At 48.0% G+C, this 23,329-nt stretch overlaps 1 protein-coding gene, 2 long non-coding RNA genes and 1 pseudogene across 4 annotated transcripts; all 4 read left to right on the top strand.

Annotated features, from left to right (window-relative positions):
• The first annotated feature begins 927 nt into the window (after window positions 1-927).
• On the top strand, window positions 928-21,022 carry LOC125554996 (putative peptide/nitrate transporter At3g43790; annotated as a pseudogene). Its single transcript, XR_015602207.1, has 7 exons — window positions 928-1,168; window positions 19,898-19,938; window positions 20,071-20,131; window positions 20,284-20,386; window positions 20,475-20,577; window positions 20,658-20,711; window positions 20,790-21,022. The product of XR_015602207.1 is annotated as a putative peptide/nitrate transporter At3g43790 (transcript).
• LOC147977265 (uncharacterized) lies at window positions 16,290-16,889 on the top strand. The gene is made up of 3 exons (XR_015602206.1): window positions 16,290-16,341; window positions 16,444-16,647; window positions 16,731-16,889. It is a non-coding gene; the product is annotated as an uncharacterized LOC147977265 (long non-coding RNA).
• Window positions 17,175-17,766, top strand: LOC147977264 (uncharacterized). The gene is made up of 3 exons (XR_015602205.1): window positions 17,175-17,336; window positions 17,424-17,519; window positions 17,607-17,766. It is a non-coding gene; the product is annotated as an uncharacterized LOC147977264 (long non-coding RNA).
• Window positions 21,023-21,723: 701 nt separating the features above from the next.
• Window positions 21,724-23,329, top strand: LOC125527750 (putative peptide/nitrate transporter At3g43790). The gene is made up of 6 exons (XM_087521112.1): window positions 21,724-21,819; window positions 21,984-22,071; window positions 22,239-22,324; window positions 22,412-22,477; window positions 23,158-23,201; window positions 23,326-23,329. The coding sequence occupies exons 1-6, from the start codon at window positions 21,724-21,726 to the stop codon at window positions 23,327-23,329; spliced, it is 384 nt and encodes a 127-aa protein (XP_087377238.1).

The raw sequence follows: 23,329 nt of genomic DNA, 5'->3' as shown, positions 1-23,329 counted from the left end.
GAGGAGTGTCGAGCAGGCGATTGTGAGCTTATGACCTATGGCTGGTTTAGCGAATACAAGATTTAGGGTTGGGGCATAGGAGTTAGATGCTTACCTCACATGTCATAGGAATAATTTTGATTTATTAAAAAAATTGGGTATCCATTGGGTTATCCATGGGCTCTATTCAATACCCATGCCCTATTCATAAATTTTGTGGGTATGGATACCCTTATCCATGGGTACAAAAAAATTCAAGTCGTGCCCATGCCCATTGTTTTCGGGCAGGGTACCCGCGGGTACCCATATCCATGGGCAAAATTACCATCCCTAGTTTAGCTGGGTTCGTGTGCGGGTATGCCCATCAGTGTTCACGTCCTAAACTTTACGCTCTCATTTTTCTGGATTGTTTTAGCCTTTTCGGCGATGTTCGTTCAGTGGGAGGAGACATTCTCATCGATTGCGGGACGTATATGATGACTTTATCAATCTCAAGATATTGTGATAGCTCAATATTTGAGAGGTGCTCAGTGTATGTGCATATATGTGAGAATTTGCGATTGGATTGTGTTGAAAAAGGAGTCTAAAAGCCAACCTTCCTGCATTGGAATAAAATACAACAGTTGAGCGAGTTAAGTCGATCAAATCACTTGGAAGCATCATTATCCTTTTTGAGGGGCCAACAGATCTATTGGGAGGCCCACTAGTCACAGACTGGGTATACACAACGTTAGGTACAGATAAGTGCTAGATCCAGAATCTTTTGTCACGTGCGTAGGAGAATCAAACGGTGCACGCTGCCATGGAAATGATACAACGCACCGCTTTTCACTCAGTATACGAAACGCATATCCCTATGGAGGATGGATGGACGGACGGGATTCGAGTCGATCGCTTATAACACAAGACTAGATTAGTCGTCGAGTACCGAGAGCGAGCTGAGCAGAGCAGATCCGATCTGACAACGCCATTCCCTTCCTGTTCACCTGTCGGACAACGCCATTCTGCTGCTCAGCGAGCCATAGCACAGCCAACGGAGGCAATGGCGGCGGCTGCTCCGTTGCTGGCGAAGGGGAGGAGGGTGTGCAAGGAGGGGTGCCCCGGGTGCAGCTGGACCAGATCAACAAGGCCAACACCGGCGTCCCCTACCTCAACTTCTTCTACGTCTGGGTCGTCTGCCTCTGCGCCGGTGAGTGATGTAGTCTCTGCCCAGGAGAAACACGCACAGACAGGAGGTAGAAGAGACACTTACGAATTTGGCACCACGCACACTTGTGCCTTTTTCTGTATTTCTTCTCACTCTGAATGAACTGAATTACAAGGGATAAAATAGAGCAGCCAACACGCGCACTAGCTAGCATGCAAACACACCGGTCAAGCCACTAACGGCTTGACCCACTAATCTCTCCACTAATTGCTCACACGTACAGACTTTGAGTCACTTCCAAGTTTCTGTAGATGGATAAGCCTTCACTTGGTGCATGCCGCAACTGCCTGCGCCCGCTTCTTTCTCCATCTCTGGTCTGCTACACAACTCGGCCGGCCGGACTCTTCACAGACTGACACATGCAGCTAACTAATCACAACCCATTTAGCTTTGCATTGTGCACGTGAACACAACTCTACGTGCACACACTGCCGCAGCTTCAATTACATGGATGGACTGGAAATAAACATGACACACACACACACACACACCAATGGTTAACACCAACAAGTGAGTCGTCACCTCTGTCTCTTGGTTTCGTTTTCCTTTTTCTTTTCTTTGAAAGGATCATATGCTACTCCATTAAGATGACCTGCTGGTGAAGTCACCTGCTGTAGAGTTCATTGCCTCTTCTTCTTCCTTGATGGGGCACAAACCAAAAACTACTACGCCTCGCACTTTAAACCTGCATGTCGAGTAGTTCTTACCGTTAGTTCACTGCCTCTTCTTCCACGGTAGAAACCTCTTCAGTTCTTGTGTGTGTATAAGCGTCTGCGTTTTTACCATGTTTTCAAAATAAATAAATTAATCTATAGGCTGGGTCATGAAAATCCTTTTTGACAGGTTCTAAAAGTTTCTTTCTTGAGGTAATATCACCAGTGGGTGCTTAAACTTGCCACCAATGTTCACTTTAGCGCATGCATGAACCTGAAAAATACACCGAACTGGTTCTAGAACTTGGCACAAGCATGCAAATAAGGTGCTAATACAACCCGCAGACATATAATGTGCTGATGTGGCGCCGTATTTTGACTAGCATGCACATGTGGCATGAGACTCACTTTCAACAGATGCCTTGCTAGCAAATGTCTGCCTGAGCCACTCTGCTATACGCTTTTGCATGACCAGTAACGATAAACTTCATTAATGTCTTGTGTAGGAACATGTTCGTTGCTTTTAAATGGGATGCAGTCAGTGCACCCCGGCCCATTTCACACATGTTATGTATTTTTTTAGAAATTTGTAAAAGGTTTGTAAACTAATATCACATTAAATAATTTTTTAGTATTTATGTGTTATAAATATTATACGTACAAATAAAATGACTTATTTAAAAATATTTCATGTAATTTAAAAAATATTTACTTATTAACATGCGGATTATACTGAAACATTTAGTAAATAAAAAACTATTACCTACTTAGTAAATGTACAAAAATTATACCTCGTAGCTTATATTTAAATTGTACAAAATGATGGATACAAACATTTTTATTAATATTCACTTGTGAAAACTTTCATGCGTGGCATATATTCTTAATTCCTATATAACTTAAGTATAGCCACAAGTCTATATTTATAGAAAGTTTAAATACTAAATAATAATGGATATTTTTAAATCACACAAAATACTTAAACAACAAATTCATGAATTCTAACAATGTGCATATAATTATACAAATATTCAATAATAATAATAATAATAATAATTAGTTATAATTTGGAAATATTCGTAGTACTATAAATTATACAAACATTTTTTATAATCAGAAATACTATTATATATATATATTCAAAAATAAGACGTCAATACTTTTAAAATTACTCGAACATTTTGCTAAATAAGTTATCTTTTGTATGTATAATATTTATAACACACGAATGTTTGAATGTTATTTTTATTACTATCATTATAATTTACGCACTTAGTACAGATACTAAAAAAAGCTATCAAGTGCAACATGGGCCGCATAGACAGCAACCCATGTAAACCACACGAGTGTGTTGGTTTATAATATAGACTATCATTACTTTTACTTTTCCTCCTAAAAAAATATACACTATCATTATCTTTAGTTGACAAGAAAACATGAATGGTGTATTGGTACGGGTCGGCATTAGCTACCTTGACTTCGTAAGTTTGAATCCAGGCAGGGACTGTTTTTTATCGTTTAATTTCCTTTATTCTGACATATGGGGCCCACTGGTCATGGAGATGTACATTAATGCTAATCAAAATACGGTCCTACGTGAGCACATTATACATTTGCGAATTGGATTAGCACCCTATTTGCACGTTCGTGCCGAGTTCTAGAACCAATTCAGTGTATTTTTTCAAGTTTATACACTAAAGTGAACATTGGTGTGGCAGCTTCGGGCGACTCGGGCGGTGACTAGGGTTTCCCCGTCGCGCCGCCGCTCCCTCACCCTCCCTCCCTCGCCGCCACCTGAGAAAGCCGCCGGATCCGCTCGCGCGGCCGCCCGTGATGGTGGCGGCGAGGCCTCGGCCGCTCCTTTCCTCAAGGAGGACCTCGGATCTGGGGCGGCGGCCCTTCTTGGCGAGGCGGCGGCGCCTTTCGGCCGGCGTCATTCGCGGGGTGCTCTGGCCGGTGGCCTCGACCACGCGGGTGGTGAGACGAGGCGGGTGGCGGCGGTGGCGCGGAGGTCTTCCCCTCCTCGACAGATCTGAGGGTGGCTCCTTTCCCCTGTCTCCCTCGTCCTCGCCGCTTCTCGCCAGCCTCCTCCCGAGCGCCGGTATGATGTGGGTGGGTGTTCGGTGGTCTGGTTTTGGGCCGCGGGAAACCGTTGGCCGGCCTGGCAGCATCGACGTCCCCGACGCCGTCTCCTCCTTGGAGGTGCTACAGAGGTCCTCCCCCTTTCCACCTCTGTTCCTCCTCCCGGGTGAAAGCCCAAAATCCGGCTTGGATTGGGCGGCGACGGCGCGCTGTGCGTCGTGTCTTCCTTGGGGGCGTCGCCTAGGGAGGGTTGCGCTCAGGTGAGGGGTTCAAGGTCGGAGCTTGGGTGGTCCGGTGACGGCGGTGTCACGAGGTTCTCCTCGTTGGCCTGCCGGTTTACTTGATGCCTACGCTGCCTTTCTTCAGTAGCTGCACCTGATGGTTTTCCTGCAGCTCTACGGCGTTCTAGGTTATGGCGATGCGGCAGTCGCGGAGTGCTCGAATGTTCAAGTGGTGGTGTGCTGCGGCTGCTCCAGGTCCCGAAGCTGGCACGTCCCCTGCTCTAGGGTGGGCGTCTCTCAAGTCCCCCTGGTACGGTGCCTTGCGAGCCATGGCGAGAGGGAAGGGTCCCTCTGCGGCGAGAGAGACGGCGGATGTGCGATGTCTTTCTACTTGGGCGTTGGTCGGGCTCACTTGCCACACTCTGTTGCAAGCAGGTCCTCGTCGTGCTCGTGTGTGCCTCACCCCTAGATGGCTGTTTGGCTGTAGTCTTCGGCTAGGACAAGCTTCGAGCTTTGTTTTCTTGTATTCTTTTTGAGCTTGTGCGACCCGTTGAGTTATAAGCCTCCTAGAGTGTCCCTTTGTATCGTTTGGTCGTGGGGTTTGTGTATGTTTGTATTTCCTGGCCGGTTGATGGCTTTGTTAATTCAAAACCGGGCTCTTCGCGAGCCTTCGTTCTAAAATAAAAAAAAAGTTTAAGCATCACCTGTGATATTATCTCTTCTTTCTTATATAGCAACTACTCCACGAGCGGAAATAGCATGACAGACGTGCCTGTGGTTGGCCTAGTTGTACATGTTTCCCATGTAGCAGGCGATGTACTATGTTGGCTCTGGTCGGTCTCGATCGGTAGGCATGCCTTTGCCGTGCTGCTTGGGCTGTATCGGTTATTCGGCAATAGTGAATTTTATAGTTTTTTTTGCATGTTCAGCAAATATACATTGGTATAAGAAGCAGTCATGTCCACACACATAGACATGTAAGCCGAGAAAGCATGAGCAACGGTTGAAGACCATCTAACAAGGACGACTCTACGACAAAGACGTCACACGCATGTCTCCAAGACCATCCATATCGAACTATAGGTAGAACACACAATATAATGTTCTAAAACACATCATGATGACCTTGGACAGCCAGGCGGAAGTGACATACACGCGGAGCGACACATGATGAAAATTAGTGGCTCATCAGTGTGCTGCTCCAAATGGTTCACGAGTATAGTGTTGATGACGATAGAGATGGAGCGGGAAGAATTAGCATAGCGAGGAGTGGCACAAGCTGGCACCGTTAGAGAGCGGTAGCATGGCGAGGAGATACATACATATAGCATCTTAGAGCAGCCCGTCGTGTGTATGTGCATAGCAAATCAATCATGCATCAACGCAAGACGCAAATGCAGGCTAATATTGTGGGAAAAAGGGTCCGGTTGTAGCCATGTCAGCCACCTGCAATCCGGCCAGCATGAGCATGGTGTCCCAACTCCGGCCACCTAGAGGAGCCCCCCCCACGCCAACGCCTCAGTCTTCGCCATTGGTGAGTTCTAGCTCGATTTCTCTTAGATTCATGTTCCTCTTTGTCTCCTCTGTTAATTTATGGTTCAGTCACTACCGGAACAGGGCTCTAAGCCGACAGCCAAATGTATGCCGACGGTCACCGTCGGCCTAATCCGAGCTATGCCGACAGCTAGATCCTGGCCGTCGGCGTACAATGGCCGTCGGGCTACCCCCTCTACGCCGACAGCAGCCGTCGGCACATCACAGCCGTCGGCTTATCCCGGACTACGCCTACAGCTGCCGTCGGCATATATAGGCCGTCGGCATAGATGCGGGCCCGCCGACAACACTCATCACGGCCGGCTAACGACGTCAAATCTATGCCGACGGCCGTGACGGGTGGCCGTCGGCATAGATACGGGTGACACGTCACCGATCCAGAGCGCACCGACCAGGACCTATGCCGACGGCAGCCGTCGGCATAGCTGACACGTCATCGATCCGCGGCGCTGTCCATCTGCCCTGGCCGCAGCTATGCCGACGGCTTTGCCGTCGGCATAGTTTTTTTTTTCTTTTTTTCCATATAGTATTATTATTATTAAGCATACAGTATGTGTTAATAAGCATACATATAGATTGTGTTAATAAGCATACATATAGTATGTGTTAATAAGCATATAGTAAGCATACATATAGTTTTTTTTTCTTTTTCTTCACCGTTTTCTTTATTATTATTATTTAACTAACTTACATACAGTATGTGTTAATAAGCATACATACATTATTTTTCGGTTCTGTACAGAGCGGTGTGACCCCCCTCATGAACGGTGCCGCCGCCAGCCGGCAACTGGAATGGGGAACAGCCGCATCGGGTCTATACGAAGGGGACTTTGCTCCAAGTGTTCATATATATCGGATGACCTACCACAACCGGATGGTGTTATGCCATGTCCGAAGAGGCGGCACGCATCTCCGGGGTGTGGCCCCGTCACGGACGGCGCCGCCGCCGGCACCTGGAGGAGGGGAACGGACGCGTCGGGTCTACATGGAGTGGATGTATCTGTGGGTTTGGCCCGGATGTTGCTCCCGGGTGTCTCTATGGGCGGACCTGACACAACCGGGTGGAGAGGTCCACTGGTCAAAGCCCGTCCATGCAAAGTCAAAGGGCTAGATCCCGTGGTCAAACGCTACAGGGTTAGCCGGGACGGGGGCCCTGGGGGGTAGCAATGCCACCGGAGGTCGTACCGGGCCCTCATACATGCGGGGTGGTGTTGTGGCATGTCGGAAGAGGCGGCACACGTCTCCGGGGTGTGGCCCCCGTCACGGACGGCGCCGACGCCGGCACCTGGAGGGGGAAACGGACGCGTCGGGTCTACACGGAGAGGATCTTGCTGTGGATCTGGCCCGGATGTTGCTCCCCGGTGTCCCTTTGGGCCGACCCGACACAACCGGGTGGAGAGGTCCACTGATCAAAGCCCGTCTGTGGGAAGTCAAAGGGCTAGATCTCGTGGTCAACCGCTCCAGGGTTAGGCGGGACGGGGGCCCTGGGGGGTAGCAATGCCACCGGAGCATCGTACCGCGCCTCATACATGTGGGGTGGTGTTGTGGCATGTCCGAAGAGGCCACACGCGTCTCCGGTGCGTGGCCCCCTCACGGACGGCGCCGCCGCCAGCACCTGGAGGGGGGAAACTACCGCATCGGGTCTACACGGAGTGGATTTAGCTGTGGGTTTGGCCCAGATGTTGCTCCCCGGTGTCCCTCTGGGCTGACCCGACACAACCGGGTGGAGAGGTCCACTGGTCAAAGCCCATCCGTGCAAAGTCAAAGGGCTAGATCCCGTGGTAAAACGCTACAGGGTTACGCGGGACGGGGGCCCTGGGGGGTAGCAATGCCACCGGAGCGTGTCCGCGGTGTGCCCCCCCTCACGGACGGCGCTGCCGCCGGCACCTAGAGGGGGGAAACGGGCGCGTCGGGTCTACATGGAGGGGATCTTGCTATGGGTCTGGCCCGGTTGTTGCTCCAAAGTGTTCCTATGGGCTGACCTAACACAACCGGGTGGGAAGGTCCGCTGGTCAAAGCCCGTCCGTGCAAAGTCAAAGGGCTAGATCCCGTGGTCCAACGCTACAGGGTTAGGCGGGAGGGGGGCCTGGGGGGTAGCACTGCCACCGAAGCATCGCACCGGGCCCTCATACATGCGGGGTGGTGTGGTGAAATGTCCGAAGAGGCGGCACGCGTCTCCGGGGTGTGCCCCCCCTCACGGACGGCGCCGCCGCCGGCACCTGGAGGGGGGAAACGGACGCGTCGGGTCTACACGGAGGGGATCTTGTTGTGGGTCTGGCCCGGATGTTGCTCCCGGGTGTCTCTATGGGTGGACCTGACACAACCGGGTGGAGAGGTCCACTGGTCAAAGCCCGTCCGTGCAAAGTCAAAGGGCTAGATCCCGTGGTCAAACGCTACAGGGTTAGCCGGGACGGGGGCCCTGGGGGTAGCAATGCCACCGGAGCGTCGTATCGGGCCCTCATACATGCGGGGTGGTGTTGTGGCATGTCGGAAGAGGCGGCACACGTCTCCGGGGTGTGGCCCCCGTCACGGACGGCGCCGACGCCGGCACCTGGAGGGGGAATTGGACGCGTCGGGTCTACACGGAGAGGATCTTGCTGTGGATCTGGCCCGGATGTTGCTCCCCGGTGTCCCTTTGGGCCGACCTGACACAACCGGGTGGAGAGGTCCACTGATCAAAACCCGTCCGTGGGAAGTCAAAGGGCTAGATCTCGTGGTCAACCGCTTCAGGGTTAGGCGGGACGGGGGCCCTGGGGGGTAGCAATGCCACCGGAGCATCGTACCGCGCCTCATACATGTGGGGTGGTGTTGTGGCATGTCCGAAGAGGCCGCACGCGTCTCCGGTGCGTGGCCCCCTCACGGACGGCGCCGCCGCCGGCACCTGGAGGGGGAAACTACCGCATCGGGTCTACACGGAGTGGATTTAGCTGTGGGTTTGGCCCAGATGTTGCTCCCCGGTGTCCCTCTGGGCTGACCCGACACAACCGGGTGGAGAGGTCCACTGGTCAAAGCCCATCCGTGCAAAGTCAAAGGGCTAGATCCCGTGGTAAAACGCTACAGGGTTAGGCGGGACGGGAGCCCTGGGGGGTAGCAATGCCACCGGAGCGTGTCCGGGGTGTGCCCCCCTCACGGACGGCACCGCCGCCGGCACCTGGAGGGGGAAACGGGCGCGTCGGGTCTACATGGAGGGAATCTTGCTGTGGGTCTGGCCCGGTTGTTGCTCCAAAGTGTTCCTATGGGCTGACCTAACACAACCGGGTGGGAAGGTCCGCTGGTCAAAGCCCGTCCGTGCAAAGTCAAAGGGCTAGATCCCGTGGTCAAACGCTACCGGGTTAGGCGGGAGGGGGGCCTGGGGGGGTAGCAATGCCACCGGAGCATCGCACCGGGCCCTCATACATGCGGGGTGGTGTGGTGAAATGTCCGAAGAGGCGGCACGCGTCTCCGGGGTGTGCCCCCCCTCACGGACGGCGCCGCCGCCGGCACCTGGAGGGGGGAAACGGAAGCGCCGGGTCTACACGGAGGGGATCTTGCTGTGGGCCTGGCCCGGTTGTTGCTCCAAAGTGTTCCTATGGGCTGACCTAACACAACCGGGCGGGGAGGTCCGCTGGTCAAAGCCCGTCCGTGCAAAGTCAAAGGGCTAGATCCCGTGGTCAAACGCTACAGGGTTAGGCGGGACGGGGGACCTGGGGGGTAGCAATGCCACCGGAGCGTCGCACCGGGCCCTCATACATGCGGGGTGGTGTGGTGGCATGTCCGAAGAGGCGGCACGCGTCTCCGGGGCGTGCCCCCCCTCACGGACGGCGATGACACGGTAGTAGACGGATCAGGCACTCGCATAGTTACCGGATCAGGTACTCGGTAACGGTACCCCTCAGTCAGTTGCTCTCCTATGTATCACCTTTCACGAGACCATAGAAAAAATTTATATCATAAAGAAATGTTGCCCCCCTCAATTTATTTCGAAATATTTTAACACAATGTACATTTTTTGTTAGTACAATTTAGCAAATAATTATATCATAAAGAAATGTTGCTGACCATAGAAAAAATCTGGTTCAGAAAAAATATACGTGATATTTTAGAAAATTGTTGTACAATATAAAAAAAGGATCATGTAATTAAAAATAATGTTTCAAACCATTAAAGAAAATGTATGGTACATTTTAAATAATGTTCATGCATGTAAAAAATATGTATACCATGTATCATTTTTAATATAATTATATACCATGTATCATTCAAAAAAATTCAAGAACGTATATTTGAAAAAAAAGAAATATACCTATGCCTACGGCTTAGCCGTCGGCATACATGCCACGTGGCATGATTAATATATGCCGACGGCTAAGCCGTCGGCATAGGTCGCCTTATCCATACCCGGGCGCGTCCCGTCCAGTCGTATCCCGACCCCAGCTCGCCCCCGACCCCGATCCGCCGCCGCCGCATTCGGCCCCGCCGCCTGCCGCCGCCCACTCCACCCCTGCCTCCCCCATCGCCGTCTCCACCCGCCGTCGCCCCTGCCATCCCCGCCGCCGTCTCCACCTGCCGTCTCCCCGCCGTCCCCGCCGTCTCCACCCCTGCCTCCCCCGTCGTCATCTCCACGCGCCGTCGCCCCGGCCTCCCCCGACCGCGCTGCGCCGCCCCGGCCTCCCCCGACCCCAACACCGCCCCGGCCTCCCCCTGACCGCGCGCCGGCCGCGGCTCCTGCCGGCCCGAACGCCTGGCCCTCCCGTCCCCGGCCGCCCCTGCCCTCCCGGCCCGTCCCCGGCCGCCCCGCCTCGGCCCTCCACCGCCGCCCCCTGCTCGCCGCTGCCCCGGCCGCCCCTGCCTCACCGTCCCCTGCCGCCCCTGCCTCACCGTCCGCGGCCGCCCCGGTGAGCTTTTTTTTTTCATTTTTTTGCATTTTTTACTGCTTGTTATGTGATAGATGCATGTTGTATGGATGAATGGATGGATTAATGTATATTGGTTAGTTATAGCTTTGGTCAACTTAGTGATGTTGTCAAATGTTTTCAAATTTGAAGAACGAAATTGGTATATTTGAGATGTTGTCAAATAGCTATAGTTTCATTTTGTGATGTTGACAAAATTGGTATCTGATGAGTAGTTATTTTATCATGATGATCTTGCTAAAAAATTGAAGAACAAAATTTGACACTTGATGAAAATTAGGATTTGAAGTATCATGATGATCTAAAACCTTGACTAGATGTCATTAGCAATATGATTTTTTTTCATAGTTTGAAGTGTCAATGCTTTATGTGATGTGGTGCCGTCAAATTTTTTGACTCGGTAAAATTTACAGGCTTTGTGGTATTCATCTCCCTGGAGCCTTCGTCGTCTGGGTTTGGTCCGTGATCCTGCCGCTGCTCGACTACTTCCTCTACAGCGGAGGGTGAGCTACGAATCCACCTTCACCTCCTAGCCTCTTTTAACTAGATTAAATTTTCACATCAAGTCGCGTAACCTAGGTCTCCCGTCCGAAAGGGTTGCATCGATAAATATGCATTCAATTGCATATTTATCACCGCAACTCTTTCGGATTGTCCAGCGCTTTCCACGGACAGCCCGAGGATGTGTAGATTGGGTACGTTGTTCATGCTCTACCCCGTTCCGAGACAGGATTTCGGCGGCGCCTCCCTGTTGTTCTCCGGATGCACATTCTCTCGGCATTTTGCCGAGACGTGTATTTGGAGAACAGCGGGGAGGTGCTGCCGAAATTTTGTCTCGGAATGGGGTAGAGCATGGACAACGTACTCAATGTACACATTCTCGGGTGGGATTAGGACCCATCTTTACCTATTAGAGATGTAGGTGGATTAAATGTCGTTTCTCGTCAACCTTGTAAAAAATAAAATATTGATGTGAGTAATTTAAATGAATCCTTAATTTTGTTGTGTGGCTTCCAATAAAGCAGAGATGGCAGATAATCAGTGGATGTATAGTGGGTTTTTCCGTCGGAATCAAGTAACAACAGAGTGGGTCGAGAAAACTGATGTGTTTTTGAAAGAGATATTCTGTAGTCTAATGAGGATGGTGCCAGAATGCCCGTGTGCCAGATGTAAGAGGCGTATCCGCAGAGATAAGAGTGAGATGACTAAGCACCTTCGCATGCATGGATTTATGCCCAACTTTAATATGCCGATAAACTTTGCCCAGCGGGACCGTGGTAGAGAGGATGTGATACGACAACGCGTCGCTGGTTATGAGGACGATGGGGTTAGAGACATGCTAGATGATGTCTTTGCTGCACAGCCGACACCTCCGTCACATTCAGTGAATGAACCGGAGGAGCCGGAGGAAACCGCAAAGGCCTTCCTGGAAATCTTGGCCTCGTCAAAGAAACCTCTCTATGAGGGTGCCAAGCTGTCTGTGCTGGATGCCATCTCGCAACTGATGGCAGTCAAGGCTGAGTACGGCTGTAGCCGAGGTTGCTTCGAAGCATTTCTGGGAGTATGGGCTAACAGCCTGCCTGAGGGCCATGAACTGCCGAAAACCATGTACGGTACAAAGAAAATCATGAAGGCGCTCTCGATGGACTATGAGAAAATACATGTTTGTCCAAAGAATTGCCTTTTGTTTAGGCATGAGTATGCGGATGACAAGTACTGTAGGAAGTGCGGTTCCTCTCGGTATATTGAGGTGGTCGATAAGCATGGTCAGAAGCAGCAGCTAAAAATCCCTGTGAAGGTTCTTTGGTATCTTGATTTTATAAAAAGACTGCAGCGCCTTTTCATCACTGAGGAGTCTGCCAAAATGATGAAGTGGCACAAGGAAGGAAAAGGTACAATCCAAAAAAAATTGTACATCCATCAGGAGGTGAAGCATGGAAGTCATTCGATATAGAGTACCCGGAGGAAGCAGCCGAGGCTGGGAATGTCAGAATTGCTATAACAGGTGATGGGTTCAATCCATATGGTATGTCGTCTAATCCATACAGCTGTTGGCCCGTATTTGTTATTCCGCTGAATCTCCCTCCCGGCGCCATAATGCAACGCAAGACCATGTTCCTGTCGCTTATAATTCCGGGGCCTGAATATCCGGAGAAGAATTTGAGTGTGTTTATGCAGCCGTTGGTGGATGATTTGCACCATTCTTGGTACTTCCCGAGGTTGACATACGACCGACATCTGCAGAAAAATTTCTTGATGAAAGTTTGGCTACAATATTGCATGCATGACTTTCCCGGTTATGCCTTGTTCTGCAGATGGTGTACAAGTGGAAAGATGCCTTGCCCAGTGTGCATGCAGGCCTTGATTTTCATTTGGCTGAAGAAGGGTGGCAAGTATGTTGCATTTGACCTGCATCGACAGTTCCTCCCTCCAGACCATCCTGATAGGGAAGACAAGAAGAACTTCACAAAAGGCAAAGTTGTCCATGAAGTAAACGAGATTCCAACGTTTTCTGGTGCGGATGTGCTTGCTCAGCTGAAAGCTCTTAAGCCTGCCGGTGAGGGGAAAGGCAAAGGCAAAGGCAAAGGCAAAGGCAAAGCCACAGGCGAAGACGAGGGCGAGGGCAAAGGAAAAAGTAAAGGGAAATTTTTTGAAGGATATGGTGAGACGCACAACTGGACTCACATTACCCCCTTCACGCAGCTTCCCTATTTTAAGGACCTCAAACTTCCATACAACATAGACGTGATGCACACCGAAAAGAATGTCGCAGAGTCCCTTTTTCACACGATCCTCAACATTCCTGATAAGACAAAGGATAATGTTAATGCTAGAGTTGATCAACAGAATATTTGCGATAGACCACGTCTACACATGCAGCCTCCCACAGGCAGTCGAAAATCTTGGTTCAAGCCAGATGCTGACTTCGTACTTAAAAAGGATCATAAGATGGAGACATTCAAGTGGCTGAAACACGTCGTGAAGTTCACTGATGGTTATGCGTCGAATATAAGTAAGGGGGTCAATCTTTCAACGGGCAGAGTGACCGGGCTCAAGAGTCATGACTATCATGTATGGATTGAGCGGATTATGCCGATGATGGTTCGGGGCTATGTTCCCGAGCGTGTCTGGCGTGTGCTTGCGGAGTTAAGCCATTTCTTCCGCACGCTTTGTGCTAAAGAAGTATGTCCTGAGAAGATAAAAGAAATGCATAAGAAGGCGCCGGAGTTGATATGCAAGCTAGAGAAGATCTTCCCACCAAGCTTCTTTACTCCGATGACACATCTCCTTTTGCACCTCCCGAACGAGGTATTGTTGGGGGGACCTGTGCAGAATCATTGGCAGTACGGCCCTGAGAGACAGAACAAGCATCTGAGACAGAAATGTGGAAACAAAGCTAAGATTGAAGCTTCCATAGCTGAGGCAGTTATCCTAGAGGAGGTGGCAGACCTCAGGACAGCCTACTATCCGGACCATGTTCCCACGTTGCACAATAAGGTGTCTCGATACAATACAGAAGAACCCAAGTATAAACCCAAGTTGCCTCTATTCATCGGGCAAGGTAGTAGGGCTGGATGCTCGAAATCTTATCTCATGCCACGAGATGAGTGGGAGGATGTCATGTTCTATATCTTGCACAACATCAAGGAAGTTGAGGATGAGTGGATGAGGTAATACCTTTGCACCATTCTTTTAGTCAATTTGTTATGTTCACTTTGCCTAGTTCTTATACCGCTTTTCTTATTGTAGTCGATTCGTTGAAGAAGAATGGACGGGAATGCTGCCTCCTTCTGAAGCGGAGGCACTTGCTCTTCTCCGAAAGGGTGCTGATGGAAGGAAAAATTTCGTTGCGTGGTTCATCGAGAAAGTATTTTTTCACACTTTCAATTAAACTCATGCACCCTATAATTTCAATTAAACTCATGCACCCTATAATTTCAATTAAACTCATGCACCCTATAATTTCAATTAAACTCATGCACCCTATAATTTCAATTAAACTTGTAGGGAAATGATCCGACCGAATCAATGGATGAAGAATTGAGATGGGTTTCCATGGGTTTTGATCCTGTCGTCATGACATGCGAAAAGTATGGTGTGAATGGGTATCGCTTCCATACAGAGGAGCACCAGAACAGTCGGCCTGATCCCAAAACCATAAATACCGGAGTCTTCACTGAAGGAGATAATGAAGTAGATTACTACGGAAGGGTAGGAAAAATATACGAGCTTACATTCAAACATGGCCGCGAACACCTAAGTCTCACTGTGTTCAAATGCCGATGGTTCGACCCCAAAAAGGGTCTGAGACATACGCCTTCTGTTGGTTTAGTTGAAGTTAAACCATCAACCGTCTATGCCGGAGCTGATCTCTTTATCGCCGCTACCCAGGCCACACAAGTATATTATCCGCCTTACCCATGCCAGAAAGAGTACCTAAAGGGTTGGGAAGTTGTGTTCAAGGTGTCGCCGCATGGTAAGCTACCGGACCCGAACGATGATGATTACTACAACATAAACCCCATGACATACGAGGGAGTGTTCTATCAAGAGGAACATGATGACGTGGTCCGAAACAACGAGGATGATGACTTGGGTTATGTTGACCTGGACCCAAACGACGACGACGCACGGATTGATGGTGAGGCAGTTGTGAATCAAAGAGACATAATTATGCTTGAAAAGTTAAATGAAGACGCTGACGATGAGGAAGAGCCTCCACCTCCGTCAGACAACGAAGAAGATATGCGTGATAGTGATGATGAGACCGGTCCACAAATAGATTACAATAGTGATGATTCATATGGGTTCTAGAAAATGTAAGTTCTTTTAATGATCATTACAATAGTATGCTTAATGTGCTCTTCTGGTATTAATATTTTTCCTGTATGCTTGTTTAATTGATATCCTTACTAATTGTTTATTCTCTTCTCAATGCAGGTTTAATAATCATGGGCAAGTCCAGCGGCGCTAGTTTCCTCAGTAAATTTAAAGGACTTACTCGGAGTGGACGAGCCCACAAGGTTCCCTCCCGACTACGTGAGGATGACACCTCACAGGGAGGTGGAGGGGTCTGGGGAGGAGACCCTAGAGGAGGAGGCGGTAGGGGGAGAGCCCCTAGAGGAGGAGGAGGTGGGGGGAGAGGCAACCGGGGCAAAAAACTCCGGGCCGTGTCTGAAATAGGAGGGTCTTCTTCGATGCCCTCCTATACAGAGGCACCTTCTGAGTCTGAGGAGGAGGAGTATGTTCCCGATGGCGAGGAGGAGGAGGCCGAGGAGGAGGGTGAGGAGGAGGAGGCCGAGGAGGAGGGTGAGGAGGAGGCCGAGGAGGGTGGAGGGGAGGTTGATCCCGCGTTGTGGGGTGACTTGCCACCAGGTTCTTCGCAGGGGTGGCTGCGTGGTAATGCCGGACTACCTACACCACCTTCTATCGAGGAGCACAAGTGGCTCATTGAACCTGTGGGGACAGAGTAAGTGCCTCTCAATCATATTCTCAACACATGACAACATTTTCTTATTGTACACATGGCAATCATTTGATTCTTTTGCAGAAACTGGATCCTTCACGGAAAGGGCCGTAAACCGAACGGCCTTATCACTGTCCTGTTGAAGGAGTTTTGGCCTGGCCTATTCTGCCCGCGGCCAGACAGGGACCCGCAGCAGCGGGTTTTGGCCACGAGCTGGGCCCACTACGAGGCTTGCAGCAACCCGGAGTACGGGACGACCGCTAAGGCCGTGATCACCAAATTTTGGGTAAGTTCTCTTCTGAATCACTTGTCTTCAGTTTCGTTCATAGTTTATCATTGAATCACTCAACTCATGCCTTGTTTGCTTCTGGTTTTTGCATGATTGCAGCAACTCTATAGAGTTCTTGACGAGCACAAGGCCAGAGCCGACGTGGTCTTGCTTGCGGCTGCGAAGAAGAAAGCTCGTCAGTTGCAGTACGAGGTGCGCTGGGTTGCCGTCTCGCAGTACTACCACTACTACCTGCACCAAAAGATGCCCAAAACTCAAGCGCAGAAGCTACGACTTACCTTGAGCAAGGAGCAGTTCATGATGGTAACTATTACTAACTTTTCATTGTTTCAAGAAGTCAACTATATGTTTCGTGCTCACATGTCATGCTTCCAAAATTTGCATAGGTTGTTCCTCGTTGGTGCTATGGAAGGCATGACGGATGGGCGAGTTTGGTGGATAGGTGGCTCGGCGCCGATGCAGAGTTTGCTGCCAAGAGCATCAAGGCCCGGGCTAACCGTGGAGACGACGGGACACACGGCCAAGGAAACAGGAACCACTGGGGCTTCAAGTCCATGAAGGTATATCTATGTGCATGATGCATTTTTGTTCTTCTTTACGTCATGTTCTTATGTATGGCTGACTTCTATTTGACGTTGTAGGAGGACAAGTTGAAGAGGCCGCTCTCAGACATGGAGTCGTGGAAGCTGGCCCGCGAGCGGAGTCATCGCAAGGAGGGCGAGAGCCAGTACTACGGCAAGACCGAGGAGCACTTGGGGTCTTACATTCATCACTATCAGGAGTTGCATCCGGATGTTCCTATTGCTGAGGTCGCCCAGTCTTAGATCGACGACACGGCGGTGGTGGCCATCCAGGGGAAGAAGAATGGCCGGTATCCGTGTTTCGATGGCTTGATCACTCCTTCGATCTCGTACACACGGCTTCGGGCTAGCAACCCGAGCCAGTTAGAGAGTACGGGGCGTTCACAGACTCCCTTAGCCCACCAACATGCTGTAAGTACTTCCTCTTTATCTTTTTCTATCTTGCATTCTCAGTTTATTTTCAGCATTGCTCACTTAGAAACAACCTAAATTATGTAGGCATATAAGGAGTTTGTCGAGCATAGGAATCTCGAGGTGCGGGAGTACTTGAAACGAGTGAAGGCAAACGATGATTACAACCGTCAGATGATGACGGTTAGTTTTGCCCTCTTAAAACCAACCTAAATTTTTGCACTTTCATTCCTTCTGATCTTCTAGTTTGCTTGTTTAACTAACATTCAGGCTATGTTGGCGTCTTGGACTAACCGCACGGATCCACCACAAATGGGACCCCCACCACCACCTGCGGGAGAACCCCCACACGTGCCCACGTTCGATGAATGGGTGGCACTAGGCAGTGATGGTTCGGTTAGTACATTTGCCTAACTACTAGCAAACTAGTTCTCGTTCATGAAACACTATCATATCATATTACCGTTAGAATCTTTTCTAAAACATGTAGGGGACCAGTGGCTCGACTCCTGCTCCGTCGACCCCAGTCACTCCGATCTGGCAGAGTGGTGGTGGTCGCGATGACGGTTTTGGCGGAGGTGGTGGTGGTGGTTTTGGCGGAGGTGGTGCTTTTGGCGGAGGTAGTGGTGGTTATGGCGGAGGTGGTGGTTTTGGCGGGGGTGCTCTTGCTTGATGATTCCGTGCATGTGGCCATCGTGCCATGCCTTTCATATTCCTACTTTTATCATGTTTCATGTCTTGCACTACTTTTATGTTTATGAACTTCCATCGGTGATGATCTTTAGATGATGTGATGAACTTGAGTATGTTTAGATGATGATGGTGAACTTGAGTATGTTCACATGATGAATTGTCATATTTCTGCATAATTTCATATTGTTCTGTTTTGAATTGCTGTCAAATGAATTGGAAAAGAGAAAACAGGGAAAATATATAAAAAACTATGCCTACGGCAAAGCCGTCGGCATATATACGCCCAGGAGTTACCAGGGCTTGCCACGTGGCAAACTATGTCGACGACTTTGCCGTAGGCATAGCTCTGCTGCCAGGAGAAACCAGGAGCTGCCACATGGCAGACATATGCCTACGGCAAAGCCGTCGACATAGCTTAGCCGTAGGCATAGTCCTGCCGTCAGGAGAAGCCGGGGGACGACACGTGGCGCAGGTATGCCGACGGCGATTCCATCTATGCCGACGGCCAAGCCGTCGGCATACCTGCGCCACGTGTCGTCCCCTGAATCGCCAGCGCTGTTGACGGCGCCGTCCGTTGTCGTCAGACGGAAAACAACGCCGACGGCTAAACTGTGCCGACGGCTATCCCACGGCCGTCGGCATATGCACCTATGCCGATGGCTATACTACGCCGACGGTCTGACACATCTACGCTGACGTGATCCACGCCGACGGGGCTATGCCGACGGCAGCCGTAGGCATAGATCTATGCCGACGGCAAAGGACCTATGCCGACGGCCCTGGGCCGTAGGCATAGCCCGCGAGTCCGGTAGTGAGTCACCACATCTTCACTTCCATATCCACCTGCGTTGCTACCCCTGGATGACGGCGGTGGATCGAAAGGAAGCCAGGCGCGAGGCTTGACAACATGTTCGTTGAACTGGAGAGCACTGGTACCCGCTCGAGAGGTGTGTAGTCATTGTGGGTGGTGGCCCAGAGGATCGAGGCATGGTGGCCGGAGGCGGGTGTGCCCATGGAGCTGGACATTTGCCAACACGATGAATTGTCTCCTGTTTGTTAGCACACCAGCATAGACGCAAGTATGAAACACAACACCGGCGAAACCCCAACCAAGCATGTCAATGCAACACTTCTCATCAGCTGAACTAAAAAAATGTGGTTCTCACCAGCTGAAGAACAGGGTCCACTAGGAATAAAAGAAAAGAAAAAAAATTCACTAGATGATGAATGGGCCCATAAAACCTCTCAAAATGCTCACATCTCTCCGTTCTTCGGGAGCTTAGTATTTGTAATAAGGATGGCATGGACCACATGGTGGCGACGAGTCGATCGGGTGGGCACCTAGTCAACTCGTATGTACGTGGGTACCGGCCAGGCAATGCATGATGCATCCTCCCTGCAGATAAAAGAGCACTTCCTGATGAACATAATTTTACTGATCTTGTGTCATGGATGTGAATATATTTTTCTTTAATTTTGGTCAAATGTAGACACATTTGGCTTTTAGAAAACAACTATGCACTGCATTATGGAATGAAGAGAGTATGTCATGACATCCAGATTGTCCGGTGTACGTCTGTATATGTGATTCACGATGATAACTAGGAGTAGACGATCCAGTTGATTTCAATCAATATATACTCCAATGATGATTTCGTACTCCGCAACATCTAGACATGCATGGTTCCAAACATGTATGTGTCTTTCTGCATTTATTTATTAGCCATGTGATTTGTTAGGAAACTCCAATTTTCTTTTGTCACCTGATTTTTTTTAAAACCTTTACATGTATGTAGGTTGTTTTAGATCAGCACATCTTATAAATTTTAGGGCTTGCTAACTAACACCCTGGCCTGTTATCTTTCCAGCGCTACCGATCCAGTCTCTGTTTCCCTACTTATACTTCATGGTATGTAGCGATATCGATGTTGCATAACTTGGACATCTATATATTCTGATTGTGTGCATGCAAGTTCATGTTTGCTTTATTACATACTAAATGGTGATTAATTATGTGTTTGCCTTTGTTATGATGCAACAGATTCAAGATTTGAAAGTCGCAAAGCAAGAACAAGACATTGGATTCTATGCTGGTTTTGTCGGTGAGCATTCATTGTCCCCTCTGACCATTTGACAAATTTGTAGGAAACACGGGAAGAAAAGCCTACAATAAAGTACATTGAGTAGATTATAATGTGAAGATGATGTTTTTATATCAATACTTAGTTACTGACTGTAAACTATGTGTCTTAAGGGGCTTCATATTTCCTTGGAAGAACCATTAGTGTTGTGCCATGGGGCATGTTTGCTGACAAATACGGGAGGAAGCCTTGCATTATGATTAGTATCCTCTCAGTGTATGGCAGATTCAGTTACATATGAAAACTTAATTTTTCTCCGTTCAATTAAATCAATGTAAACCCTATTATACACCTTCCTTTTCAGGATTGTATTTAACACCCTCTTCGGCCTTAGTACGACTTACTGGATGGCAATTATTACTAGGGGGCTACTTGGGTTACTCTGTGGTATATTAGGACCAATCAAGGTAAACTTGCTAGTCTTAGTGACTAGATGAATTAAGAAGTACTTAGGTGTTTAACCCATGGTTATGTTTGCATTCCTTAGGCCTATGCTTCAGAAGTCTGCAGAAAAGAGCACCAAACTCTAGGAATTTCTCTTGTAAGAACAATTCATCTTTATGTTTAGTGTTTCAGACTCGGTTACTAGATGATAATTATGTTTACCATTATGTCGCAGGTTACATCTTCGCGATCAATAGCTCTTATTATTGGCCAGCCATTGGAGGATTTCTTGCACGAGTGAGGATCAGTCAACTTTGATATAGAGCTAAAGAAATACAGAACCGACCTTGAAGAACTAAAGTTGTATTTTTAACCAGTTTATCAAACAAAGGGCAAGTAGCTTCCAGGTGCATGGAAAAGATGTCACATATGGCAGTCCATCAAATACATTATTGCAATAACTCATTAAGTCGCCATAATTATATGTAACCATGGTGTAGAGCTTGGGGATAATGTATCATCTATGATAATTGATGCAAAAACGGAAGGCTGGACCAATAGCTAGAACTTTTCTATCATGGCATCTCAACGAAAGTTTAGAAATGGTTTATTCGGAGGGAATTTCCATATATTTATATTTTAATCGTTAAAAGTGATAAGCAGAACTTTTGTTCACAGGATGAACATATAATGTCCCTTTGGAGAGTGATTAGTGATCCTATATGAATGGCTTTCGCTAACATTGTGTATTATATGTCCTCTACCAGCCTGCAAAGAAGTACCCAAATCTTTTCTCTGAGGAATCCATATTTGGAAGGTAAGTCGTCACTCATACTGTTTCAGTGATATAAATATTGCACCATTGGGAATATAAGATAAACCTATCAAATTACATATCCTTTTAGGTTTCCATATTTCCTCCCTTGCTTCGTCATACCAGTTCTAGCAGCGGCAGCAGGTGTTGCATGCATTTGGCTTCCGGTATTGTCCACCAAAATCTCCCTATCATTCTTTAATCATCCTTGAATTCCTATACTTGAATAAATGTTTTTTAGGAAGCTCTGCACATGTACCATGATGACAAAATGGAAGCTATTGACAAAATAGGCGCACGAGTTACCGATTTGGACATAGAAGATGGGAAAGCCAAAAAATGTGGATCCGGTAGAATGGCATCTACGAAGAGCCTGCTAAAGAACCGTCAGTTGATGTCAGCAATAACTCTCTACTGTGTCTTCTCTCTTCATGATACAACTTATCTCGAGGTAAATCTATATTTAGGTATCTGAAATAGATTGAGTAACATAGTATGAAAATATGCTTATCGTCATATCTACCATATAGGGAACAATCAGATTAGGAACCAAACCAATTTTTTTAATAAGGAACTAAAGAAACTTTGCATGTGTTTTGTAAATTTCATCTTCAGATATTTTCACTCTGGGCTGTGAGCAGTAGAAAATATCAGGGACTTAGTTTGACATCTCAGGATGTTGGCACCGTTCTAGCTATCTCAGGTATGTGGTGTTCCTTCTAATTTCATAATATGATCATTGCGCAAGAGAAACATAGTCAATCCAAAAAGAATGAAATCAACACATATGTAGTATCGCTTCGTTACCTATTACATGTAACACTAGTTTTGACTCCCTTTAACGTATTCTGTTTTTGTTCGATCTTGTAGGTTTTGGTGTTTTGGTGTATCAACTTGTGATTTATCCACTCCTTGCCAAGTATGCTGGGTTAATCAAGCCATTTCGTTCTGCAGTGGTATGTGCAAATACCATTTAATGTCAAAGTAATTATTCAATACGATGAATCTATTGCACAATACTGAATGCAAGTTTATTTTTTCAGGTATTATCTATACTTCTGCTTACAACATATCCATTCATGGGCAGACTATATGGTGTGGAGCTCAAAGTACTCATCAACATAGCTTCACTTCTGAAGAATATGTTTGCGGAAAGTCTCGCATATTCTTTTGTTGCTTTGGTTAAAGTGAAAAAAAAATACAAATTGGGGGTGTTGATCAACAGTTCAGCAAAAAGCTAGAACTCATCCAATACAAAAGAAAGTTGCACCTCATTGCTTACATTAGTAATCATCCTTAACGAACATTTTTATCTTCTTGGTGTATAGGCCGGAAGAGCAATACAATCTTCCGTTTTAAATATAAATATAATGATTAAGGTTTTTGGGCGGTCTACAGAAATCATGTTTGAGCACCACATGTGCAAATGAAGTAAAATTAAACGTTTAGTATCCCTGGAGAAGACAAGCTCCATGGATAGTGATTTTAATAGACAATTTAACTATTCTAATGCATCATCTACAATGGAACAGGCTACAATTACTGTTGTGTGTAACATTCTACAAAACACAACAGTGGTATGTATCATCTGTCTCGTTGCATTTTCTTTGAGTCACCTTTGCTATGTTCAAACGTTTTTGATGAAAACATGTACAGATACAAGAACAAAGGGGTGTTGCTAATGGTATCTCTGTGACTCTGATGTCAATCTTTAAAGCAGTAATGGCCCTAAGTTTTTGCTTGGCCGCTAGTGTGCTTCATAGTTAGCTAATCTCTTGCCTTTTTGCAGGTTTTCATGGGCTCAAAAGAACATAACTGGATTGTTCTTACCAGGTAAACACATTGGTCGTCCAACCGATGCTAATTGCATTTATATTAATACTTTGCTTTAAGTTGAATGGATTCGGGCACATATAATTAGAGCATATACTTATTTTATTTATCATCCAATATGCAGGTGA

The sequence above is a fragment of the Triticum urartu genome, chromosome 4A (genome assembly GCF_056163025.1).
Source record: "Triticum urartu cultivar PI428250 chromosome 4A, HENAU_Tu73, whole genome shotgun sequence".
NCBI classification, from domain to species: Eukaryota; Viridiplantae; Streptophyta; class Magnoliopsida; order Poales; family Poaceae; genus Triticum; species Triticum urartu.
The sequence above is the reverse complement of the archived record's forward strand: the minus strand, read 5'-3'. Positions and strand labels throughout refer to the sequence as shown.

Excerpts from the sequence above, each read along its gene's own strand:
- LOC125527750 (XM_087521112.1), top strand. The coding sequence starts at position 21,724 with ATGGCATCTACGAAGAGCCTGCTAAAGAACCGTCAGTTGATGTCAGCA. Across the intron at positions 21,820-21,983 it reads ATGATACAACTTATCTCGAG|ATATTTTCACTCTGGGCTGT; the intron begins GTAAATCTATAT and ends TTTCATCTTCAG. Across the intron at positions 22,478-23,157 it reads TATATGGTGTGGAGCTCAAA|GTTTTCATGGGCTCAAAAGA; the intron begins GTACTCATCAAC and ends GCCTTTTTGCAG.